Raw genomic sequence first — 27107 nt, forward strand, 5'->3', positions numbered from 1 at the left:
TTTTTTATTTTCAATTTTTCTAACAATTATAACATATTTCTACAAACTGGAATGACAATGCTTTAAAAATGACCTCAGTTAAGTAAAAAACGTGAAATGTGTTCGTAAACCACAAAAGTTATGGCTGTAGCAGGTGTCACCCGCAACAAGTTGGGGAGTAGACCCTTATAAAAGCCACCAATCCCTTCATACCTAAACAAGAAGGGAAATACATTCCTTAAAATTTCTATTTTTTCTTAAATTAATTTGTTATTGCAATATTACTTTCCAAAAATTACATAAAACTGTCATTTGTATCCAAATATATTTTTGTGCAATTATCAATAGATTTAAAAGTTACAAACCAATTTAAATATATAAAAATTAGGAAAATTTATTCCTCGGAAGTTGTGCGCATTTATATGGGGAAATGATTTCCTGCCGCAGTTTTGAACCTGAAGTCACACAAAGTTGTCGGTTGGTACAAACATGTTTAAGTGGAGAGGTCACATAAGATTTGCAAATCACAACAATAGTATCGTGAGAACATAAGAACAAATTAGACTTGATGACAATTACTAGAAACAGTGAAAAACATTGAAGTGCAAAGAAAATTACATGCGTGTTTGAAATTTTTTTACAAAACAAAAGATGTGAAAAAGCAATTAAAAGAATTTTCTAAGCAGTTAGATTTTACAGAATTCATTAGTCACGCAACAGAATTTTTAAAAGTACACAGAACAAAAAAGCATGACAGAAATTTTTACATAAAAAAAAATGGAAAGAGCATTATTGCATACAATATGGAATGAAATTTTGAAATTTACATTTTGTCTTCTGCATAACTTAATATTATACATCTAATAAATAAAACTCTGGATTAAATAAATACATGTCCAAAATGTTCTAATGCCCTCAACGCGTCCTAAATCATGGAATTCGTTATTCTTCCTGATTGGCGAGGATAATGTCCGAAGGCCGAAATTTCTCATATACTAGAAAGACGATGCATATATTTGGGGTGACATGGATTAAATATGCTGGTAGACCTTTGTAAAAACCCCTTATGCCTTCAAACCTAAGAAGGAAAACTATCCTAGGGTAATCAATCTATTCATGGTATTTTTAATCACTAATTATATTACTACAAATAATTTCACAAATTAAAGAAAAGACACATTTTATCCAGCATTTGTTTTAAAATAAATAAATCATGTCATTTTTTAAGTAGCTTAATAATTTTAAATGTGTTGCAATTGGTGTCGTGTGTAAATTTCTGATTACAATTAAAATGCATGTTGTTTCAAGTAATTTTTCTTTTAAAATTAGAGCCTTTTTTTGAGTATTATGCATTGCCTGGCCAAATTTTATGAAATAAAAACTACCGTATTACGTTTTTGTTGACAAAGCACTCTTCCATAATTCGTTTCTGATTAACAGGGAATTTACTGTATTTATTTAATGTTTTTAGATTACCATCATTCACATTAAAAACAAAAGATGCTATTGTAATACTATTTAACAAATGCTAAAACTAATTTTATATTTTACAAACATATTTATAAATTTTTCTAATAATTACCCTGAATATTTTTTAGAAGTTATAAAATTTACATACATTTTTATTTATTATTTGAATATTGATCTTTCATCTACAATTTATTGAAGATAACTATGCTGAATAAAAAACATGTCTTACTTTAACTTGAGAGAGACATTTTAAATTAATTAATTTTTGAAGTATTTATTATATTAAATAAGATATTGCAACATTTTTTTAAAATTTATTTCTGAATTTTTATTTCAGTAACAAAGAAAAATTCAAAAAATGTATGTATAATACATAAAGAAATTTTTGAATTTAAAGAATACTATAAACATTTTTGAAATTAGCCCAACTTAAATGATTGATTTTTATCAAATAAAAATAGTTCTATCATTTAAGTTGGGCTAATTTCAAAAATGTTTATACAAGACTTTATTTGTCACTTATAACTTATATAACCAAAATATAAAATGAAATATTATTACATATCATTTATATTTTTTATATGAATAAAATAACACAATGCTGTAAGTAAATGACCTGAAATGTTTTAAAACAATCCATCATTTACTTGTAGTATTGTGCTAGGGGATAACCAGGACTTAAAAATTTATATTCCATGCATAATATAGAGTTTGCACACAATGTACAGTACTTTATCTTATAAAAACATCCATTGTAACTTTATGCTAATCAAACATCGACAAAAAAAACCTTAAAAATGCAACTTTTTATTAACTAATTGAACATTTTTGGCCATTTGAATGACCCTCGGAAATAAAAATCTTTATGCAGAATGTACTGGTATAAGCATAAGAAAAGTTTGACGTTAGATATTTATTTTATAAAATTTGGAACCAATCACATTTCTTTACTGTTGTCAATAAATCATCATCACTACACATGCTCACATAAGAATGCACTTGGTGTTTGTTGGACATACTGTTTTTGCTTCATATATGTGTTTGGAATTATGCTTTATTTATTGTCTATTAATTACAATCAGAGTGAAACAAACTTGATTTAGATTTACCGAATTAGAACAACTTCTACAACAAGTATTGAATGTATGCAAAGACAGGGCAAGCAGTGAAGAGGAGCTGTGACAGACTATTCATTCTGTTTTAAGACAAAACAGTTAGAGGTGAGTTTATTACTTTTAAATTTTACATAAATTTATTTATATAGAAAATAATCAATGTTTAAATACAACCCCTTAGGTTTAAATTCTGTAGTGTATGAGTGATGAAAGATTATATCCTAGATCAGTTTAGAAAATTTAAAATGCTATATTTTTACAAAGTAACCGGTTTGAATGCACAACCGCCATCTAATGTTGCATGTTTATAATTATAACGTAAAATACATCATGTGCAAACTCTAATTTTTATTATAAGAGTACAAGAAAAATTTCTATAAATCTCAAGAAATATTAAAAACTGTTTTAACTAATTGAGAAGCATCAATTGAGCTTGAATCATTTTGAATTTCTTTTTTGTAGGGTACTGGTACAATAATACTTCCAATACTCATCTTAAGTTCAATAATATGTTTAATGACTGAATCAATGTTTATAAAATAATCAACATGGATGCATTCAGGAACTATACAGGAACAATTGTATTTGTGACTATTTTTTTTACTTTTCTTTCATATAATTATTATAGATGAGTAAATTAAAGAAATTTCTCTAACCAGCAACAGTAGTGTAGTTTACTATTAGCTATTTTTGGCATCTAATTACAAGTACTTAGAGATTACAAAAATAAAATATTAATTTCTGTTTAGTTTTAAATTAGTATAATTTATTAGTATTTAAATATTAAATAAGAATTTTTTTGTTGTTTTCACTAATTCAATTTTTTGAAAAATTCCTGTCATTTCAAATTTTTTTTGGGAAAGTCATTCTTAAAAATGGATGCCTGTAATTATTTACACTAACATTTTCAGAATGTGTCATCCTGAAAATGCCAGGTTCTTAAAAATATTTGAGATCAAATATGAAATTTTTATTTTCTACTTTTGAAAATTTTAATATATATTTTTTTGGTCTCAAAATTCCAGAAATCTTGAAACCATTTTTCTGATATAAATTCAAAAAAGTGATTGCTAAATTGAGTTACCAAATATATTTTATTTGAAATTTCTCATTAACAGTTTGATCATTATAAGTTTATTTAACACTGTATATCAGAATTTGAATAAGTTGAAATGGAAGGAAATTTAAATTTTAAATTATAATTATATAAAATAGAAAAATCAATCATTCCAAAATAGCATATACAAAGTTAAATTTCCTTTCATTTTGACAATCGAATTTTAATTAACTCATTAAAAATATTCCTTTAAGTAAATTATATTTAGTACCTAATATGAAGAAACTTTAAAAATTTCAATAGTCTGAAATAATTGCTATCATATGCTAAATAAAGAAGGGCACAATGGACTATGCTTAAATATCTAACTATACAGGAACAATTGTATTTGTGACTATTTTTTTTACTTTTCTTTCATATAATTATTATAGATGAGTAAATTAAAGAAATTTCTCTAAGCAGAAATAATGGAATTATCTGAAAATTAAATAGAGCAGTTAGAACTGTTTGATTTTTCTATCATAAAAATTACAGGTGATAAATCAGAGCTATAGGAACTGTTCTACTTTCAGCACCGGCGTGAAATCAACGTTACACTATCTGGAACCTGTGACCAGTGCTCTATGCGTATATATAGTATATTGCTTGACAAACGTTTTCGAGCGATCTGTTTGCTCTTCTTCAGGTCGACTGAAGAAGAACGAACAGATCACTCGAAAACGTTTGTCAAGCAATATACTATATATACGCATAGAGCACTGGTCACAGATTCCAGATAATGTAATGTTGATAAATCAGAGCATTATAAAAGTTGTATTTCTGGTTCTTTTTTTTTTGTTAATATAGAAAAGTTTGAAATATAACTTGTATCTAATTTATTACTTGTAACATTTAAATATAAAATCTAACTTAAAAATTAAATATATATGAATTAAAAGGTATGCTAAGTCACCAATCTTTCAAAAATACATTTTACAGAAAACTGATGTGTAGACTAAAAGATCAGCAACATTTTATGGATGGTGCTGTGCCAAAGTAACAATGCAATAGTTCAGTGTGCTACTTTTATTTTGTGAAAGATCTGTGCCTATTATTCTGTAAGACTTAAGAAAAACATTATATTTAGATGCATACTAATCTGGTCTAATTTAACTGTTTTTAAAACCAAAGTAATTCATAAAATAAAATATATTAATTTATTTTGTTATTAATGCAACAAACTTTCCCAACAAAAATAAAATTTTGAAAAATAGAATAGGCACTAACATTTTTATCATTCAATCACAAGCAAATTTAATGTGAAACAACACTCATATTTTAGTTGCATTTGCTAAAGTCTTTAGTCAATATTTATGGATAATAAAAAAAAAAATATGAAAAAGTGATAAATTAGTCTTGGAATGCATCTTTATAAATAATTCTTCTATTGTGTTTTACAAATCTGTTATGTATCATGAATTTTTGAATTTTATAAAGCTAAAGCTTCACCTATAGTTGGCATATATGATATTGAACAAATTTCTAGTCAATGTAAACACAGTAAATGGAATTTTACAGTAGTTACAGAGCTAAGAACTCTACTATAAAATTCCATTTACCATGTTTACATTCACTATGAAAATTAGAATAAAACAGCAGTTTGTTTTGAAGCAGAAATGCTACAGGTAAACAACATATTGTCCTTGCTAATTTGTTTGCCACTCACTATATTATAGACTGCTGATCTCTGATATAAACTAAATGAGTTTAATACTTCGGGTAAACACAATAGAAAATCTATACTAACATACTGTTGTATATATACTGTTAAATTAATACAACAAAAATGATAACAATAAAAAAATCTTTACTAAAATTTTTTTTAAAATATATTAATTTAAATATTATTATATATTAAAACTGTTTTAGCATTTAGTTGATTACTAGATGCTAAAATGACAGGCTAGAAAAAAAACTGATAATAGTTAATTTTTTGATGTTGAGTTGTAATTAACAGGTTAAATATTATAAAAATTATCTAAATTTCTATAAACTATTACTTACGGCAATCGTTTGGTTGAGTATTACTTATAGGTCACATTGAAAATGTGAAAAAGTAAACATTTTTAAGAATGTTTAAATTCTTAAAAATGTTGTAAAAAAATTCTTAAAAATTTGAAGTAATATTTAACAGAAACAATTCATCTAAAAAAATTAAATATCTGTATCATAATATAATGAAAATACTTTACCTCCACGTTTTCTTTAAAACATCGACAACACCAGCATAACTTTTGTGCTGATCTTGTAATCTTGCACGAACAACTTGATATGGATAAGTTACACTGGCAGCAAATAGTTTTGATAATGCAGCAAAGTTTAAATATTCTAGAGTTCCCTTAAAAAAAAAAAAAGGAACTAAGCATATAAAACTTATATAATTTTTTATTCAAAAATATTGGCTGATATTTTTAATAATTTACACACACAATAAATTTATTAATTTTGTTTAAAAAGGAAAAAAATCATTGATAATTTCTAAACAAATTTTATTACTATACTTTTAATGTATGATTTTAGTATTTATTATTTTGTAATCTGTAAACTGAGGTGATTCTTTTATTAAAATTTTTAATCTTTAAGAGCGAGCCAGAAATAGAAGGCTTAATATTTTAATTAGCAACATTAAATTTTTTATGATAATTATTTCTATAGTTTGTTAATGATTAAACAAATCAAATATCATGATTTGTTCTTCAAATTTTACATCTGAATAACAGGGTACACATTGAGCAACAATCCTTACATCAGTAAACAGTCTCTGCAGAAGACATGTCATTGCAGAACAAATAAATGCATTTTTTGTTGTTTTGTTTTGCTTTTTTTCCTGTAAAGTGCTCCATAGTGGAAGTTTATGAACTAAATTTTTTTCTGCAAAATTCTTTTCCACAGCTTTTGTCTGTATATTGTTTGTCTGTATATCCTTTGTATATTGTATATGTTTATACAGTCTGTATGTTAGGCTCAAAGAACAAAATCGCTCATTGTGGTAATCTTTTTTCACTCAATGCATTGTAGNATATAAAACTTATATAATTTTTTATTCAAAAATATTGGCTGATATTTTTAATAATTTACACACACAATAAATTTATTAATTTTGTTTAAAAGGGAAAAAAATCATTGATAATTTCTAAACAAATTTTATTACTATACTTTTAATGTATGATTTTAGTATTTATTATTTTGTAATCTGTAAACTGAGGTGATTCTTTTATTAAAATTTTTAATCTTTAAGAGCGAGCCAGAAATAGAAGGCTTAATATTTTAATTAGCAACATTAAATTTTTTATGATAATTATTTCTATAGTTTGTTAATGATTAAACAAATCAAATATCATGATTTGTTCTTCAAATTTTACATCTGAATAACAGGGTACACATTGAGCAACAATCCTTACATCAGTAAACAGTCTCTGCAGAAGACATGTCATTGCAGAACAAATAAATGCATTTTTTGTTGTTTTGTTTTGCTTTTTTTCCTGTAAAGTGCTCCATAGTGGAAGTTTATGAACTAAATTTTTTTCTGCAAAATTCTTTTCCACAGCTTTTGTCTGTATATTGTTTGTCTGTATATCCTTTGTCTGTATATTGTATATGTTTATACAGTCTGTATGTTAGGCTCAAAGAACAAAATCGCTCATTGTGGTAATCTTTTTTCACTCAATGCATTGTAGCTAATTCAAAATGACCACAAAGCAAAATTTGTATCATGGCTTTCATGATATTTGTGTGAGGCTCTGGACAGGCCCGAACCCTCACTAAAATTCGCGTTAAAATAATTGTTTTAAAGAGAAAAAATATAGTAGTTAGAAATAGATTTTTATGATATGAAAACGCGACGCTAACTTTAAAACAATGGAAGAATGTAAGTCCGTCGACCATTTCCGGTTGGAGATCGAATTAAACTTCGATTTTGACCTCTCCCGCGCCCCCGAAAGGTTTCGAATTGTCATCAGGTGACGACGGGAGACCAATCGGAAAGGGGAATCTGAGAGAAAACAGATAAAACCCCGGAAATTCGAGGACGCGACGGCTTCTTCTCCCGAAAGTTCCAAGTGACGGATCTGTTGTTGTGTGTGTGTCTCGCACCCATCTTCGTCTCCATCTCCCGACCTCGGATCGACATCTTTCCATCAACGGAAGTCGACCGCATCGTCCCGGAGTCGTCGAGACGTGATGGAATTGTTCATTCTCGAACAAGGGACACTCCTTCAAAATGGGACTATCGTGGAACCACGGGAGAGGAAGACCCAGAGGCCGCAGCCGAAGTAGAACTTCCAAGATCGCAGTAATCTTGTAAGCTTCTTTCGTGTTTAATAAACGGTTGTGTTGTTTGTAAACGAAGCATCTATCTCTGACTCAACTGCTTCCACATGTCGTTGATTGTTACCGCTCGGCAATCCAAACGGCAAGGGAGACGATGACGATATATATCACATATTATCGTTCGTCGAAAGTTTTTTTAAATATTTCCCCCCCTCGGCCCCCACATTTGACCACTACGTATTATGTGTGGTGATTAAGAAAAGCCATAAAATGTTCTGAATGTTAACTGAGGCAACCACGATAAGAAGGATAAGTTGTAACTTCTCAACAGGTGCATTGCAAACACTCATGGAGTTTGTACTGTGTTCATTCTTGACTAGTGCTGCCGTTTCTAGGATAATTACCCTTTTCTAGAGTAATTTAAACTCTCAGAGTAATGTTTCGGATAGTCTTATATTTAGGGTAAATCTAGGGTAAAACTATCCTGTGTTCTGATGCTATTACTCATCGCATCACAAGTTTCACTGGAAAAAGTTTTAGCCTAAAACCATTCTGTTTTTCCTATAACTGGAGGGTTTTAGGATAGGACAACAGAAGCTAAAGAAATAATGCAGATTGATGCTAGGTACATGGGTGTACACTGTACAGTGATACTTCGGTTTTCGTCGATAATCCATTCAGAAACAATTGGCAAAATCCAAAGCCGAAGAAAACCGAGGTATTACTGTATATTACACCCGAGTGGGATTTCACTTTTCTGAACCTTCATGCCATTGAGTCATTGGCGTTCTCCATATAATACCTCTGATAAAGCCTAACAAAATCTTTGAGCCTAACATGAGCATTAATCCATCAGGTCTCTATCAGTTAGAAAACAAGGAAGGTCTTCTTGATCGACTTTATGCTCGTACTGAATTTACAATTTCTGAGAATAACTTTATTAACATTCAGGACGTACCCTAAACTTCATTAACACTTCGCTCAGCATCCACATTAACATCTGGAAGTAAGCAAGGGTTTGTAATGTGTCACTGTAAAAGATATTGTATTGATAAAAAATGCAAATGCTGCTCAAAGAACATAAAATGCAACTTGAAATGTCATGGTAATAGTTCTTGTAAAAATAAATAACTCTGAAACATTCTTGATTCACATAAAAAAAGACTGATTTATTAATAAAAGTTCCTGACAAAATAATTATTTTTAGTAAATTAGTGGTTAGAAAACATTGACATATTGAGCACCGCAACAGATTTTCACAAATGATTAGACGTTTGAAAAGTAACCAAGTAACCTAACCTAACCACAATGCATAGTGGTCAAATATCATGAAAGACATGACATGAATTTCGCTTTGTGGTAGTTTTGAATTAGCCACAATGCATGTGACCATTTTTTACAAATGCCATGATGCAAATTTCGCTTTGTGATCATTTTCTTCACTCAATGAGCGATTTCGGTCTTTAAGCCTAACATGTATACAAACTTTTGTGTCAATCTGTTTTTGGTTACAGCTACAGAGTGCTCTGAATAGGAAAACTTTAATTATGGTCACCCTGTATATTCATTTATTACTCTTATTATTTATTATATATCAAAAATTTTCTGTGTCATGTTTAAATTTTAAAAAATTATAGACTTTAAACTTACCAATTTTGCATCTGGTGGCAAATTATAATAATTAGCATAAAATTTCTTCATCTCTTCATATGCCATAAACTGTAATGCACCATGAGAAACACCAAACATTCCTGGCAGAAAACCCTATGCATACAAATATATTTAAAGCATTCCAAACAGTGTCAGAAGAATATTTGGTCTCTTAAATCAATTAAAACTATTCTAAAATTAACTTTATAGTACTTAAAGCAATGTTTGGTTTTCAGATGTCACAGTGCAGCTCATATAAAGAATCCAAATAGGAAATTTATAAAAATTAAGCAAAAATACAATTGAACAAATTTTGCAAATCACACTGAAAGTATAGTGTCAGATTTCATTGCTGGTCACAAGAAGTTAGCTTTATGAATGAATTTGCTATACTGTAGAAATTTTTTTATTTTTAAAAAGCTCTTGTTTTTCCAGATATAGACAAGTAATTAATAAAAATTTATTTATTTTCATTCTTTCCTCCCTATAATATTAAAAGGCTGTTTAATTATTCCCACTATGAATTCAACCAGTCCACAACTGGGCCAGCTGGATGATGAGGGACAAAGTCTATGTATCACCCATAAAAAATTCCTGTGGTTCCCCTGCTTGGATTTGATCCAGGATCCCTTATAGTAGCAGGCTGTTGCCTTTACTGCTCAGACATTAAGTTTAAATTTAATATATTGATATTTGAGGAATATTTTGGCTTATTTACAATTCCTGGATTATGCAGTTGGTTAAATCCTGAAGTAAAGCAAAACCATGGGGTCTTATACATCATTTTATTTTGTCATTCCCAAATAAGAACAAAATCATATTCCTCAATAATTCAAATTACTTTTTTATAAATTAAGCAAAAAATTACTATATTTTTATAATATGCCAAAAGTACAGCATGGATAAAAATAATCAGGCAAATTAAGCTATAATCTGGTTTATTATCTTGAACAAACAATAGCCTAATTGCTGGATTATTTATCAGACTATATTAAAAGGTAACTTTTAAAAATAAATTATTATTAAATCTTGGATCTACCAGAGTGGTGGGTAACACCTTAACTGCTTTGACTGACTGGTTATAGCTGCAATTTGGCATTTATAAATTCTACTTTATACAAGAATTAGAATCATTTCAAATTCTATGACTCATAGATGGTTAAAAGTAAAAATAAAGGAGTATTAACAGAATCATCTTAGAGATAAAACTACTTACAACTTCAGGTAGAATAAACTTTTATTATTATTAAGTTATTTCAACAAATATGCATATGTACAAAAGATTTGAAAAAAGAAATAACAAATTTCATTCATAAAATATACTTCCATTACTATTATCATCATCATTTTTGTGTAATAATTATCTTCCTCATAATTATATCAAATTTTGTAATAAAATTATTAATTTACTTTAAAACTATGAACTGAATAAATATATGCCAAATCATCTAGCAATATATATTATAAAATTATTGATAGATAACTCATGTGAATTATAACACTGCCTTTTTTTTTATTCAATTTGTAGTTTTAAAATAAATTATTAATTTTTGTCAAATAGCATTGTCATACTCATACAGTTTCAATAATATATTCAAAGATAATCATTTTTGGCTGTAAATTGATATAACTCATTACTATTATCAGGAATACAGAAATTATCCAAAATGAATAATATACATATATGATCATCTAGTATAAACCAATTTTGATTTTACAAACAGTTCATAACATAGCATTAAAACAGAATTATATTCTAATTAATGAAAATTATAAACAAAAAGAAATACATTTACTTATATTAGACTAATGTAATAGTAGAAAAACAATAAAAATTGATTTATGCAAGGATTTATATCAGAAGATTAACACAAATTTGAGCAAAGCATATTTTCCTTTAGAATAACGAATATTATACATAAAGATGTGCACAGTGGATCCCTGTACAATGTGTCATTTAGATCTATCAATATTCATAAAACATTTCTAACTCTCTGGCTATTTCTCCATTAAGCCACATTCACAGTTCATATATAACATGAGCTTTGTATAACACATTTCCTATAGTGCAGAATGTATCTCACATTGTACAGGAGTTCACTGTATACTAAAATAAAAAGGGTAAGAAAATAAAGAAAGTATCTATGTACATTAAATAAAATTTCTTCTCTTACCTTATATAATCCAGAAATACCTTCATATTTATACACTTTAATAAGAGCATCCAATGTACCTTTATATACTTTTGTAGTAGGAAGGGCTGTATTGCATTCAGCATATTGCAGACATAGTCTTGTTTTTACAACCCAAATAGGGTTAGTAATAAATAAAGTAAGTACACCTGTTAGAATTAAATATGATTTTAGAATAGATATTTTCCATATCCCAAATGCAAGTTAGTCCTAATGATTAAAATTTTTATTTCTATCACATTCATTACTTGTACTAATTATGCTCATCTAACCAGGGCTGGATCACCGCATAGAACAAATGAGACAAATGTCTAGGGCCCGGTTTTCAGCAGGGTCCGGTCAAACTGTCTATTTTTAAAAGATTTGTAAATAAGATAGTTTACTTTTCTGTTGGACAACTGTATATAATAAACAAATAAACAAAAATATATTGCTTTTTATATGGTTATTGTAAATTCTAAAATCTAAAGAAAATGTGTTCTTATGTTTCTTCTTATTGAAAGTAAAATTCCCAATAACTTAGAATTTTTTTTTTATAGTGATAAGAATATTATTAACTATACGTATTCTTAACATCCCGTGAAATATTGTTAAATAATTTTGCTTTATTTTTTATTAAGCAGATGCAGTGTCCATATGCGATTTAATAGAAATAATATTAACACGATTTATTAATTGAAAGAGCTGGGAGGGGGCCTGGTAAAAAGAAAATGCCTAGGACCCCAAAGTGGGTTAATCCGGCCCTGCATCTAACACTATTATTATGAATAATGAATAAATTATTATTAATAAATTTAAGATTTTACTAATATGAGACACTTATACAACTATAATAGTGGTGCCCAAACTTTTCAATTGGTGAGCAAGTTGAATATAAGTCATAAGTAGGAGGGCCACAAATATTTTGTATATTCTATATCAAAAGTAGTCCTATTTCTATCATTTGTAAGTAATATGTCAACAGGACTGTCAAGAGGGGTAGACCTGGAGAAAACTAGGAGCCCATAGTAATTCCTATCCTTACAAAATTAACATTACTTTTTCTAACAGAAAATAAAATCTTTAAGACTGATTTTATTAAAGAAATATTCTATGTTTTTCATCTGTTCAAAAAAATAAGAAACTAAGGGAGAGCTCGTATAGGGCTTGCTTCACTTTTGAATCCATACAAACTCTTAATGGCTGTGTGACAAATGTATTCATGGACCATATTTTGGGCATCACTAAACTATAATATTACATTTAAAAACTATACAACAACTTTTACTGGTAACAACTGGAAGATGTGCATAATGTATCAAAATCATTAAATTGATAAACATTACAGTAATCATTGATATAATTTTCCATTTTAAAAACAAACTTTTTTATTAATACAGTAAGACCCTGTTTAACACCGCCTCACTTAATGCTTATTCGATATAACGCTGTCTGCTTGAAGCCTAAAAAAAGTTCAAAATTTACGCTGATTTAAATTATCGTGGCATTTTATTGATTCATACATAATATGATTATTGACAAACACGAACCAATCAGAAAAAGGTGTACTTTCTTTAAACGTATGTTTGTTTAGTGCAATTTTGAAAAATTATAACATCATGGATGCCATAGGCAATATTGGCTTTGCTTGGCAAGAATTAACTGATAAATGCATGGAGAAAGTGTGGAAGAAGTTATGGCTGAAGGTATCCAAGAATTCTCAATGACAAGAGCCTATCGCTGTGTCGTTAGATTGATCAAACTCAACTTAATTGATACAGCAGGACTAAGAGATGTAAAAAAACAGGATATTGAGGAGTTACCGCAGGTTTTTGGTGAGAGTCTTATCAACAACAACCTTCAAGAACTGGAAGAACAAGGAATCCATGTAGAACTGGAAAATAGTGATTCTGAAAACAAAGAACCCAAAAAATTTCTCTACAGATTTCCTTAGTAAAAGTTTGGTAATGATAACCGAAATCGTTGATCAAATTGTAGTGAATAATCCAGATTTTGAAAAGAGTGCAAAAGCAAAATGAGGCATTTTGGACGCAATCTTCTGCTACCAACATTTGCTTAAGGAAAGAAAAAAGTGACAAATGAAACTTCATGACTTTAGTGCAAAAAAACAAGACTTTCAGAAAAGTCAGGAAAAAACAAACTAATTAATTAATATATTATTATACATTTCTGTGTGCATATGTTTGTGTGTTATTTAACATATATTATTATACAAATTAATATAAAAATAACTTAGAATAAATGGGGATAGGGGAACACACAACTGAAAATAAAAAAATTTTACTTTAATTTTATGTTAAAATGACCTCGTTTAACGCTGTTTTGTTTAGCACTTTGTCGACTAGGAACGCATCCCCTGCATTAAGCAGGGTCTTACTGTAATTCTAAAATTATGATAGAAAAAATAGTTATAAATCTCAACAGTTTCTATTCTTAGTTGATAATTTCCCTACATAAACATACATACTAGAATTACATTCCACATTAACAAATTTCTAATATAATTTTATAATTTGTAAATCAACTAATAAAGAATTCTTGAAACAGTGTACTATTGAAAACTTTTGGCCCAGTGTTTGATACAGAAAATGACAAATGGAGACAAAGACAATTATGAATTAAGAAATATATCAAATCAACAGTTCATAAGAAGTATTGTTAAGGTTAAGAGACTAAAGTGATATGGGCATGTGAGAATGAACACAAGGAACTTACTATGGAATGTGTGGAGTGGGGGACAAGGGAGATATTAGACTGTGGAGAAGACCACCAAAAAGATGGATAGACTGTTATATAAAATTTGGAAAAACTGAAAATAGATGATGGAAAACTAAAGTACAGGACAGAAAAGAAAAGCAGAATACTGTACTAGTGGCAAACATCTCAACAATCTCTAAAACCAAATGATTATCACAAATAAAAATTTTTATAATTAGTCTATTGTAAGTTTATATTAACTAATTGTAATAAGTGTTAAATAAAAGATTACTATAAAACTGATATAAAACATTCCTGATCAATTTTGTTCAGGAATATTCTAGCCAAGTATGTTAGTCAATCAACTTTAGTATTTTATATCTTTTGTATTTAATTGTACTGTACCTTATTTTAGAATTTATGAAAATTATTATTTAAGTGACTTTCTTTTGTTCAATTATTTTACACAGGTTAGCCTAACTTGTTTTATTTATAATTGTTTTTACAATTGTTAATTACAAAGAATATTTTATAATAGTAAAATACTATTTAATAAATATAAATCGCTGTCAATAACACCGTAACATGGAAGTGTCCTATATTTAATTTCTAAATGCTGGCATGAAGTGAACTATATTTTCATTAATAAATATTTGCAAATAGAAAATATTTATTGGAAATTAAAGAATTTATTTCCAATAAATTAAATTACCATTTATTAAATATAACTTTCTCATTCATGATTGATCATTTTGAAGATGGATTAGTTAATCACTGTCATAACAAATTGACAGTGATTAAACTTACATTAAATCAGAGTTTACTAAATGTCCAATATTATGTTTTTAAAGAGAAAATTACTGTGTCAGAATAAATTGACTAAATTTACCTTAAGGAAAAAGGTAAGTTTGGTCAATTCATTCTGACACAGTAATTAATAATTTCACTTTGCAAAATGATAAATTGTAAATAATTATATTCAATAATTTTAAGAGCCAGAAATAATGTGTTAAAGATATATTTAATACAAACCTGCTTCTGCAGCTGCTAGCATATGCCTTCCTGCACCTAACTGTTTATTCACATTTCCTTCTAACATCCATGCTTTAATTGCATTATAACTAAAAAATGTAAAAAATTCTAATTTAAAAGTGAAAATCATACAAAACTCTATATTTAATGTAGTTTGAAGAACAAGTTAACATCATCTAAAAAATATATATAAATTTAACAAATATGAATTTTAGAAACAAATACATACAGAATATCTAAATAATACAATGTGTACTTTAACTCAATGTTAATTTAATATCAAACAAATTAATTATTTTTCTTAAATCCCACTTTCATTTAAAATGATAAAGATTCATCTGTAATAAATTAAACTATTTTATTTATGCATTGAAGTTAATTCTATTATTTTTAATGATTTCAATGTAAATTTGTATCTGATAAGAAAAGAGATCTGAAAAAGTACTTCAGAAATTTATTTTTAAAATATTTTGAAGTAGATGAACATATAAACCAATTATAAAATTGTAGAGACAGACATGCAACTAATTATAAAAATGTAGATGTCTTTATAATTCCAACAAACTCAATATTTTTTAGTATTGCTGAAGACAATTTTCCATATTTATTCATATTTTTTTGGTGTGCATAAGAAAAAAAAAAGGATCTTTTGTAATTATCAACTCATATTATCAATCTAAAGAACATTTTGGTTTCTTGTGTACAAGTGAAACACATTGTTACATTGTTCAATATTAAACAATCTTTATAATAGTTCCATTTTTTTAACAAATATTTTTTTGCCATAAGGATCAATTCCCACTTTGGTACCTGCATATGTTAATTAATTTCATTAAATGTCTGAACTAAAATTAACAAAGACTAATTAAAATTGCTTACAATATGTTCTCTAAATTGCTTTAGTCAATATAAAGTTCACCAACCTTTTGTAGGCCTTGCATGTGAGAAAACTGTTACTAATGTTTTCGGTCTACACCAAAGACATTCTTCAGATAGATTTTCTGGTACTGGTGCTCTATTTCAAATAGATTCGATTTTGAAAAAATCTACCTGAAGTAGGTCTTAGGTACAGACCGAAAACATTAGTAATGGTTTTTTTTTTTATTTATGTACAAGATCTAAATAAGGTTGGTGAATTTTATATCGATTAACACTTTGTTATTATGTGATCAATTTAAATGTTTGGTCAATATATATAGTATACTGCATTATATAAATTGATGTTGACAAATGACTGTTATAGCATATAAGTCTCATCAAATTTAAAATCAATAACTCTGGATAATCCACTGTATCTGGAAAAATGTTAAAATAAGAAAGTTATTCTAATGTCACAAATTTCATACTTTTCAGAATAACAAACTTTTAGTTTTCCAACCAACCTCCACAGACATCCATGACAAAAGTTTTTCAATGTATGAACATATTTCTAGAACACTTTCGGTTTATGTTCTTTTTTTTGTTGGTCCCGCATTAATAGAATTCCTGCAACTTTTACTTCACTGTAGCAATTTTGTTATAACTTCTTTTCCACTTTGTCACTATTATCTTTCAACTAGTAAATAAAGTACCCAAAGTATAGAAACAAGACTGCAAATAATTAATGAGTTGCAAGTATACTAATCTCAATAAGAATCACAAGTTGTCATAGACACAGGTATGAGGACAGCCATTTATGTCACTTTTACTTTTGTTATTTACCTTATTCTTCACTTACGGTATGAAAGTAAGATTGTTGGACATCCAGAAGAGGAAAACATTGCTGGACTCACCATTCCTCTCCAGTGGAAGAAACCAAAGCATAGGAAGAAAAGGATTCAGAGGTGGGATTTAAATCGACAACTTTAGAACTAAACAACTTTATTCACATGAAATAAGTAACATATATATTGTCTTTGTTTCATCCACGAACTTAACATTTAGCCATTTAACTGCTCGATAAATTTATACACATTTTTCATCACAGCAACCTTTCAGTTTAACAAACATTTTTAGTTTATAACAACCTTTAAGTTTGTTATAAACTTTGTATTTATATAGTTTGGTTAATTTTCTATTCATTCACTTTAATAAATAATTAAATATTCTACAATAAATTTACAATCCTTTCTATCCAGACAAATCTAGACTTTAAGCTATTAACATATATGAATTAAAAGTTCTTACAACAAAAAGTAAAAGCCCCATGCTGTTCCAGCACCCCAACAATTGGGTACAACTCCTCGATACAATCCTTTTACACCTTCTTCTCTCACTATCTGACTAACAGCATTTCTAAGATTATGATATTTGGGTCTGTTTTTTAATCCATCATTTACTAAAAAGAAAATAAAAGAAAAAAAAATTAAAAACTAGTTTCAATATAATTTCATCAATTTATTATTTTCTATAATACACTTGCAAAATTTATTATAAAATCATCATTAAAATAATCTGATAGATAACATTTATTATAAACATTTTTTTTTGTGATCTTAAATTTATATCATATGTTATCATCAAAAGTGATATGATAAAAGTTTTACAGAAAGACAAACATAATCAATGTTTTAAATTTGTATTGCAGAAACTACCAAATACAGTTCTCATTTGTTCAAATTCAATATTTTCAAAGCTCTATGAAAAGTTTTTTCTATATTTATCATTATTCAGGCAATTCTCCAATAGCTGACCATTTTTGTCATCTAGCCAACATGAAAACTATTGTCAAACTAACTATTCATCTCCCCCATCAATCTTCAACCACCAAAATTTAATAGCATCAATCTCCCTAATGAACAAACCTCTCCTACAAAATTTCAGAAATTTTCAACAAAAGCACAGGAGTTAAGCTTCAAATAGGGTGAACAAAATCATGCCCCCCACATACATTAACATCCATACATATAGAAATTACCCCAGAATTTTTTGCATTTCTGATGCTTCAAGGAAGTCCAAAAATGTAAAAATCTGGGGGTCATTTTTTGCCAAATTGCCATACTTTCCCTCTGTTATAACAGCCAGGAAAGTAAAAATATAAATATTGAACAAAAGGACTAATTCATAGCTGAAAATTTAATGTCAACAACAAAAATGTAATAAAATTTATTTACAGAATGCCAAATATATAAGAATAGAAACTCCCCACAATGTAATAAAATAATTAGTCTTGAAAAATAAGTAAAAGAAAATATCAAAGACATCAGGGGAAAAATAAACACCCTATAAAGATTAAATCCTGTGACGCAAGCTAAATGTTGTGGACTTATGGATGTATATAAATATAAATTATTTTGGAATATTGTGCAAAAACTATGAAAAACTATCTTCATTTCTTTGAAAATTGTGAAAAAAATAAATTGTGTAACAGACAAATATTTTGGATACCCAATTTTCAAAACTTTTAGAGTTTTGGTTTGATTAATAAAACTTATTTTATTAATCAAACCAAAACTCTAAAAGGAACTCTACCATAAACATTCATCACAAAAATGAACAATACTTCTGTATCAGATAACTTGTAAACATTTTGATGAGTCATAGATGATCTAGACCTACTGTTAAGGCTTGTTCAGTCTAGCTACGGCAATGCAACACTTGGGTGATCTGCCGAGGGAATGCCTTCTGGGAGGTATTTTTAAAGTTAAAAAGACCTCCCTGACTCCTATTCAGGCATTACATACACGGAGAAAACCCATAAAACTCCACATGGCCAGCCTGTCCTGGCGAGGTGCAAACCCATAACTGAACTCCCGGTGTTCAGGAAACAGAATCGCTTGGCCACTCAGCCTTTAACCACAAAGGGGCCTAAGGCTTGTTCAGACATGTCCAGTAATTTAGTCAAATGGTTAGTAGCTACTTACTACTAAACAGTTTAGTGCGTAAAAAGTGTTCAAAGTAGTTCAGCTGAGCATGCAACAAGCTTCTAGATGGACAGACATTAGCTTCATCAAATAGCTCTCCTTTAATTAATAAGGTTTATAGCTATATTTTTTGTTGGGCTGCAATTTGAAAAAATTATTAAACCTATAAATTCCCACTGTCATCCACCTCTGCCCTTCCTTAATCTTGAAAATGGAGCTAGATAGATGAAAGTCAAGACCAGATACGGAAAGCTTAGGGGCAGGAGGCCCCGATTAACCATACATGAACGTCTACTTTGGACAAGTCATGTTATTTTAATTCTTTTCAGGGAAAAATTCAGCATGACTCTATTGTTAACAGGAAAAGTATGATGTACAGGGGCAAAACACTACTAAAAAAATTGAGAACACTGACAAAAACTTGAAGCCTGGCATTGTGACAATGTTACAATAAATAATTGCTCATTCTAGTTTTAAAACTTGGTTCCTTTCTGGCATTTCCTCAAAAAATTGGTTACTTCATTAAAAAAATTACCTGGAAGTGCCAAAGACATTGGACACATCTGGTGGAAAACTGTGGCAGCGACAATATTACAGTAACAACAAGGAAATGAAAAACAGGGACAAGACTCCATTCCAGGGACAGAGGATCAAAAATGGGGATGACAGATGGTCACCCTAGCTGAAGTCCTCCCCACTGACAAAAAATTTTTTTTTAATTTATTTGTTCAAACTTCAAAACATTGTTTTTAAAAACATTTATGAAGGCAAATATGGTTTATCAGACTGTCTGTAATACAACTGTTGTGCATTGGTTAATAAAATGTTACTTATTAAATATTTGAATATTTTAAATTTTTGAGTTAGCCCTCTTTAGGTACTTCTGGGTCTAATACTGACTGACTAATGCTACAGGAAATGTTGAAGTAATGATATTAACTCAACTTAAAACAATCCTTTTTGGATTTACTTAGTTGGTTAGTGACAGTGGAAGAAGCTGCTTACTCGACCAGGAAATATAATTAAATGAATTTACTAAACTAAATCATTTCATTAAACTACTCAACTACTCTACTAAATTCATTGTTTGCTTATGGTAAGTTACTGAAGTAACTTACCATAAGCAAACAATGAATGAACAAAGCTTTAGTAAGCATTAAGAACTAAATTGCTAATGGAGAACTCTCATCGAATTTGGGATATTCCAGGATATGATCGTGGATAAGAGTTCTTCATGAAAGAAGAGAAAGACAGTTCAACAGTGCAAATGAACAAGGATCAAGAACAATGTGGATTCAAGATATGGGGGAACTTTGACCTACCATCAATTAGTCATTGAATTAGATTCTTAGTTGCCTCCTGCCTTCTACCTAATCATCACTTTGACACTAAATAGAAAGACTTAGATAATTCACCTTTAGACCAGCTATTTGTGAAGCTCCAGACAATGTCCAAACCCCTCATTAAATGTATTAAAACTTTTTATTATAGAAAAAAAGAATTAAATACAGATAAAATAAATACAGTGAATGTATGAGTAATAATAACGCAAGTCCTAAGACTGACCATCTCCAGTTGGAATCAAATCCAGCATCAGATTAATGTTAAAGTTGACTTCTCTCATAATCTGAGTTAATTTTGATTTATGCTTAAAACAGATTTAATGCCAATCAGTGAGCATGGATGGGGAATCTAGACAGATCAGAATAAATGTTTAGAGGGCCAAGTTAATAAAAGCCAATGTTTCAAGGACATGAGAAAGCTTTTCTACTGAAAGTTCTTTGACATGATCCTTCCCAAAGATCAATTTTTCACTTTCTAAATAAAAGACAAAGTTCTCTGCATAACATGTGCTTACAGAATCCACTCTCGTTGAAATCTACTACGTCCTACAAGATCCCATTTGAAAATTTGCCTGTAACATTTCATCTCTCTGGCAAGAATTTCCAACCAGCCTCTACTGTGCTTATCTTCAAGTTGTCTGTAACACATTGATTGTATCTGATCAAACTTTTAGATATCCCCTACAAAATGAAAGGAAAAGGACAGCCCCAGGTCCAAGAATCACCTTGGATTTGGCTTCCAGAAATGTTCACAATTAAAATCAGACTCTCCATTAGCATCCTACAATAACAGGAGACTTGTAAGCTATTGGTTAACAAACAGTTTTCATACTGATGTTGTCCATATTTGGTGTTCAAGCAGTCCACATAAATCTCTCATTGATAGCTCATACTGGAGTGTACAAAACTGAAAAGCTCTCTCTTCAGTTTTGTACACTCCACTATTGACTGGCTACTTAATGTTACAGTAAACCTTACACATTGTTGTCCAGATATTTTGTACTCTCTCATATATGATCAGGAAAATAATGTATTTCCTAACTATAATAAATAAATATACAGTGGTACCTCGGTATATGTCTGCTTTAGAATATGTCCAATTCGGAATACGTCCTGTTTGGACGAAACAAATTTTGTTCGGTATACAACTTAATTCAATTATATGTGCCATCTACAAACAAGTAGTACTATCGGTGTATTAGACCAGACTAGACGTTCGCGGTGCCACAGTTTATGACTTTGTTAAATTTCTTTTTATTTTAATTTGTAAGTAAAATGTTATTATTTTTATTAATCATAAATTGCAAAAAAGCAACAGAAAAATAAAAAAATGACTAAAATCACAATGGAACTGAAAAAAGAGATTGTTGAGAAATGTGAAGGTGGCATGTGTGTTTGAGATTTAACTGGTGCATACCGTATTCCGAGAACGACGATATCGACAATCATGAAAAATAAAGACATTATTAAATCTGCTAATGTTGCGAAAGGGATTTAATCAATTTCTAAACAGAGATTGAACATCTCTGTTTAGAAATTGATATCGACAATCATGAAAAATAAAGACATTATTAAATCTGCTAATGTTGCGAAAGGGATTTAATCAATTTCTAAACAGAGATTGAAGGCATTAGATCAGGACGAGAAATTGCTTTTGCTTTGGATAACTGAAAAACAGTGTGCTGGCGACAGTGTATCAGAAGCAATTATTTGCGAGTAAGCTTAAAAGATATATGCTGATCTCATGAAAAATCAAGCAGGAACTAGCCAGGAAAGTGAGATGTTTAAAGCCAGCCATTTTTTTTTTTACATGAGAACGGATTAATCATTTTTACATTACTTCTTATGGGAAAGGTTGGTTTGGTATACGTCCTATTCGGTATAAGTCCAAACACCAGGAACGAATTAAGGTCGTATACCGAGGTTCCACTGTATTTACAGACTTGTGTGGATATTTTCACACTCCATCAAGACTCATATAATACTCATCTTCAAACAATGGGTGCTATAACTAACTGCCAAAGTTTGCATAGGCCAACCAAATTTTCATAAGAACCAAACTGCAGACCTTACAATTTATTTGAATAAAGAAATTAAAAACTACAGAATATTTTCTCTGAAATCTGCATAATTATTTAATTTTTATTATTGGCATTATTAAAAAAATTATAGAAATTATGATAAAGGATCATCAAAACATCCTTTCCGATGGCACAAAAACTAGTACAATTACACCTCCAAACGAGACAGTCGGGCCTCACCGGATCCATAGACCATACCCACAGGAGCAAAAATGTCAAAGGAACCATACCTCTACATATGACCCTTTACAAGATATAGCCCACTTCCAGGTCACATGCAATCGAGAAGGCATTGCTCTGTTAAGACCATCACATTTAACTATTTTACCCATACAACTGTGCCAGCTTCGAATAGCCCACTCAACCGTTCACGGAGTACTCAATATTAGTTTTAGGGGAACACGGGCTCGTCCCAATGCTCCATGTGGAGACGAGCTCGTGTTTCCCTAAAACTATATATCAAATATACCGTCTATACAATATACTAGTATACCATCTGACTCCGAAGGTCGGATTTGACCGTGACGAGTACACTGTCTATTATCCATGCTCTGCATCAACCAACACAGAGCAGTTGGAATCAAATCCAGCATCAGATTAATGTTAAAGTTGACTTCTCTCATAATCTGAGTTAATTTTGATTTATGCTTGAAACAGGTTTAATGCCAATCAGTGAGCATGGATGGGGAATCTAGACAGATCAGAATAAATGTTTAGAGGGCNAATATACTAGTATACCATCTGACTCCGAAGGTCGGATTTGACCGTGACGAGTACACTGTCTATTATCCATGCTCTGCATCAACCAACACAGAGCACAGATAATAGACGGTATACCAGTTCATGGCAAAATCCAACCTTTCGAGGCGAATATCTCACAAAGGGTCGCACTTACGGGTACGGTTCCATTGACTTTTTTGCTCGTACAGGGGAGATCTATAATTCTGGGGTGGCAAATCCCTCATTCGGCATTCGTGTCTTACCCAAAAACTATCATAACCACACTACTAGTTTAATTATTTCCAAAAAGATTAAATTTTAAATTTTCTATAAAACTTAAATCACATCAAGACTTAAGAATTATTTCAAAACTTTGTTTAACAAGTCAAATTATAGAAATTTAAAAAAACGAAAGGCTTTATTGAATCTGTACCATATCTAATCGATGTTTTTCAAGTGATAACATTATAACAAAATGCAGTAAACGTTAGATTTAAAAAAATGAAAATAATTACCTGCAAATCTTATCTTTAAGAGATCTAAAGGATGTAGTATTAAGGTCGACGTTAAGCCCCCACCAATGCCGGCAACTAAGTGCTGATATTTGATATGGGATAATAATTTAAACCCTACAGAATTTTTATAATTTTCGTTGAAACTCGTCGAGATATTTTTCATTACAGAAAGATCTCTTCTCTACGTTTTTTTTTTACTTTTGATCAAGACCGATGCAAACCGATTCAGATATAGAAGCGAAAGTCTGCGCTCTTGTAACAAAAATAAACATGCACCGAACACACCGTTCTTGCTCCAAACACACCGAACCAAATGCGGAGCTAGAAACTTCGACTATCGGTACTCTGGTGGAGAAACTTGTAAAATAAAAAACAAAAATTAAATACAGTAAATTTTTACTCCTGTATAAAATCATTATTTATGTACTAAATAAAAACATTCTGTAAAAATAAAATATTAATTGTATTATATCGTTACGATTAAATGCTTTATAGAAGAATGAAATTTCATAGAAGTAACAAAAGTTTCGAATTTAGCCATGCCGGTGAGATTAGCGGTTAACTGTAAATAGAATACATTTATAAAAAAGACCTTACAAATTCTTTTCTAACTCTTTTCGCCCCGTTGGGACTAAAAGAGCCTCTTTTTTAGCAAGCCCATTTTGGGTTTGGCCAGGCCCACAATGGAACGAACGGTGGCGGGGCCCGACATATCCGGACGGACCCGCCCCTAAAAATTCCCGGGGATTTATCGACCCGTCCTGGTTCAAACCCACGTCCACCAGGGCGGTAGGCCGAGCAATAAGCTCGGTCATCTGGCCAAAGCGACTTCGAAACGAACAAAAATCATTGATTTGATATGCTCATAATTCAAAATTCAACGTCATAACTGGATTTCACTTGTTTTCATGCATGTTTATTATTGTTTCTCAAGATTATATAGATGTAGTATATCTGTAAAGTAGAAAACAAATCGGTTTAATTAATCAAGGTGTTCATATGTTATAATAAACTATGAGATAAACATAAAAGAGAAACAATTAATAAAAATTTTTGAAATTGAAATGCTTCATATTAAACATTCAATAATAATAATAAACTACTTTCAGCTAAATAATAATAATAAATATACTTAAAAGAACTTTTAAATTGTGTTGAAACTTCAACACAATTTAATAAGATGCCAGTTATGTATATTTTAAACATGTTAAACATTATAGATTTAATAAGACAAACTTACAGTAGAAACAGTTAAAATTATTAAAAAAAGAGAAACATTTTCCCAACATCTCAATTAGAATCTCATATTACTAAGCCTTATTGCCATATTTTACTCATTATGGTATATTATAAGGCCTCAAACTTCACATATAGATTATTTTAAAGTAATATTTATAAACAAGTTAAAAACTTTTCATATTTTTAATAATAAAGATTAATAATATAAACTAAAAAAATACAAATTGCCATTTTTTAAAAATTACTTTAAAAAGACTATTAATAATAATGAATAAAGTAAAATGAATTACTAAATTTGTAATTCATATAACAACAACACAGGCTAAAATTCAGGCATTTTCTGCCATACCATTAACTCGTTTCCAAAATTCGCATAGAATTTCGATTAAAATAAATCTGTCAATATTCTTACCAAGCATATATACGATGAACCAATCTCCTACAGACAATCGCTTAATTAACAATTCCAAATAAGTTTCCCGTACAAGCCTGTAACGTATGGATAAGATATACAATCTCATCTTTCCACTTATTATTAAAATAATACGGTATATGACAGATATGGCACTCAATAAAATTAAAATGATAAACCAGAACCATAAAAATATAAAAATCTTTTCGTTAATTACATTTAAAGTTAACATACACAAATTATCAATTTTTATTATATTACCGGACGATCCATAATAATAAAAAAAACATTTGCTCATTCTCGGAAACGTTTCTAGCATTGGATTTATTACAGAATTATCATCGTTCATGTTATATTTAATTACTTCTATTCCGTAATTTAAGAATTCGCCATTTAAAAATACATTAACCAAATACATTTGAGAAATGGCATTAATTAGACACAGTAATTCACAAGCAAAGTAACGAAGAGCGTAACAATCGTGACATCCCATACTTTCGTGTAGGAACTTAACTACGGCAACAATATTTTCTCGCTTTTGAGTTTCTTCGTACATAATGTTGTCACTCTTCAGACTCAAAGCTTGAATTAAGCCACCTTCGCAGTGTTTCCACATCAGTCTTGGCACGTAGAAGAGGACAGACTGAAAGAACAGGAAGAAGCAAATCCATTGATAATATGTATGCTGATAGTAATGCTCTTGGTTTTCATATTTTGAATTGATTCCGGGAAAAATGCTTCCTTCTTCGCTCATATTTGGCTTTTTTACTGTAAATGTGCCGCGAATCCAACAGTAAGTATCCATCACGTGTTTATCGATGTTTTTTCTTTCCATGCAGAGCATGGGTTCACCGACATATTGCGTTGCTGATAGAATGGCGCAGAAAAGGAATAATATAACCACAGTATAAATATAATGGAGACGAAATACCACGCTATCTGTTTCTATTCTGTTAATCCTCACTAAGTTCTTTATTACATCAAATTTCAAAAACTCCAACATTTTTCAAATTGAATCTTTTACTGAAATGTCTTGGCGCAAAACTAAACCAACGCCTTCCAATGTCTTCATTAGTCAAATTGAATACAGTATTTTATTTTAAAATATGGTATTTTCATTGATAAACTTGCAATAGTTAGCATAGACCAAAACATGCTAAATTTTGTCACTACTATTTTTCAACTTATGCATTTAACAAGATGGAATTTCCCATTTTTTACTATGTCTCAAGTTTACATTCAAGCAACTTTATTTCTTCATAAATTTTCTGATATGAACAAAAAATTTTTAATAAGAGTTTTAAAATAAAAATAAACCTTCAAATATCCAGCAATAAAAATGTTTAATAAAAACGTTTTCAACCGTTTTAAACGGCCATCTTCAGTTGAAAAAGAACACTAAAAAAGAACGCATGAAATACGAATTAAATAGAAACCAAAGTGCGCATGCGCAAT

The 27107-nt window shown here is 29.5% G+C and overlaps 2 protein-coding genes across 4 annotated transcripts; both read right to left on the reverse strand.

The window, feature by feature from the left end:
* LOC111625513 (mitochondrial folate transporter/carrier-like) lies at positions 1–24349 on the reverse strand. Of its 3 annotated transcripts, none has more exons than XM_023368671.1 (7): positions 24002–24349; positions 17667–17817; positions 15501–15589; positions 11754–11920; positions 9580–9693; positions 5853–5998; positions 1–192 (listed from the first exon to the last, which is right to left on the reverse strand). In XM_023368671.1, the coding sequence occupies exons 1-7, from the start codon at positions 24162–24164 to the stop codon at positions 75–77; spliced, it is 948 nt and encodes a 315-aa protein (XP_023224439.1). In that variant the 5' UTR covers positions 24165–24349; the 3' UTR covers positions 1–74. The 3 variants fall into 3 exon arrangements, with proteins under 3 accessions (XP_023224439.1, XP_023224437.1, XP_023224440.1); XM_023368669.1 differs by lacking the exon at positions 1–192 and adding an exon at positions 381–1057; XM_023368672.1 differs by lacking the exon at positions 1–192 and adding an exon at positions 934–1070.
* A 1074-nt stretch (positions 24350–25423) lies between these two features.
* LOC111625516 (innexin shaking-B-like) lies at positions 25424–26668 on the reverse strand. The gene has a single exon (XM_023368673.1). It carries the CDS (start codon positions 26653–26655, stop codon positions 25570–25572), a length of 1086 nt encoding a protein of 361 aa, XP_023224441.1. The 5' UTR covers positions 26656–26668; the 3' UTR covers positions 25424–25569.
* Positions 26669–27107: the final 439 nt, after the last annotated feature.

The sequence above is a fragment of the Centruroides sculpturatus genome, unplaced genomic scaffold, assembly GCF_000671375.1.
Source record: "Centruroides sculpturatus isolate CEXI.00-Female unplaced genomic scaffold, Cexi_2.0 scaffold105, whole genome shotgun sequence".
NCBI lineage: Eukaryota > Metazoa > Arthropoda > Arachnida > Scorpiones > Buthidae > Centruroides > Centruroides sculpturatus.

Excerpts from the sequence above, each read along its gene's own strand:
- LOC111625513 (XM_023368669.1), bottom strand. The coding sequence starts at position 24,164 with ATGAAAAATATCTCGACGAGTTTCAACGAAAATTATAAAAATTCTGTA. Across the intron at positions 11,921-15,500 it reads GCTAGCAGCTGCAGAAGCAG|GTGTACTTACTTTATTTATT; the intron begins GTTTGTATTAAA and ends TAATTCTAACAG. Across the intron at positions 9,694-11,753 it reads GTATTTCTGGATTATATAAG|GGTTTTCTGCCAGGAATGTT; the intron begins GTAAGAGAAGAA and ends TTGTATGCATAG.
- LOC111625516 (XM_023368673.1), bottom strand. The coding sequence starts at position 26,655 with ATGTTGGAGTTTTTGAAATTTGATGTAATAAAGAACTTAGTGAGGATT.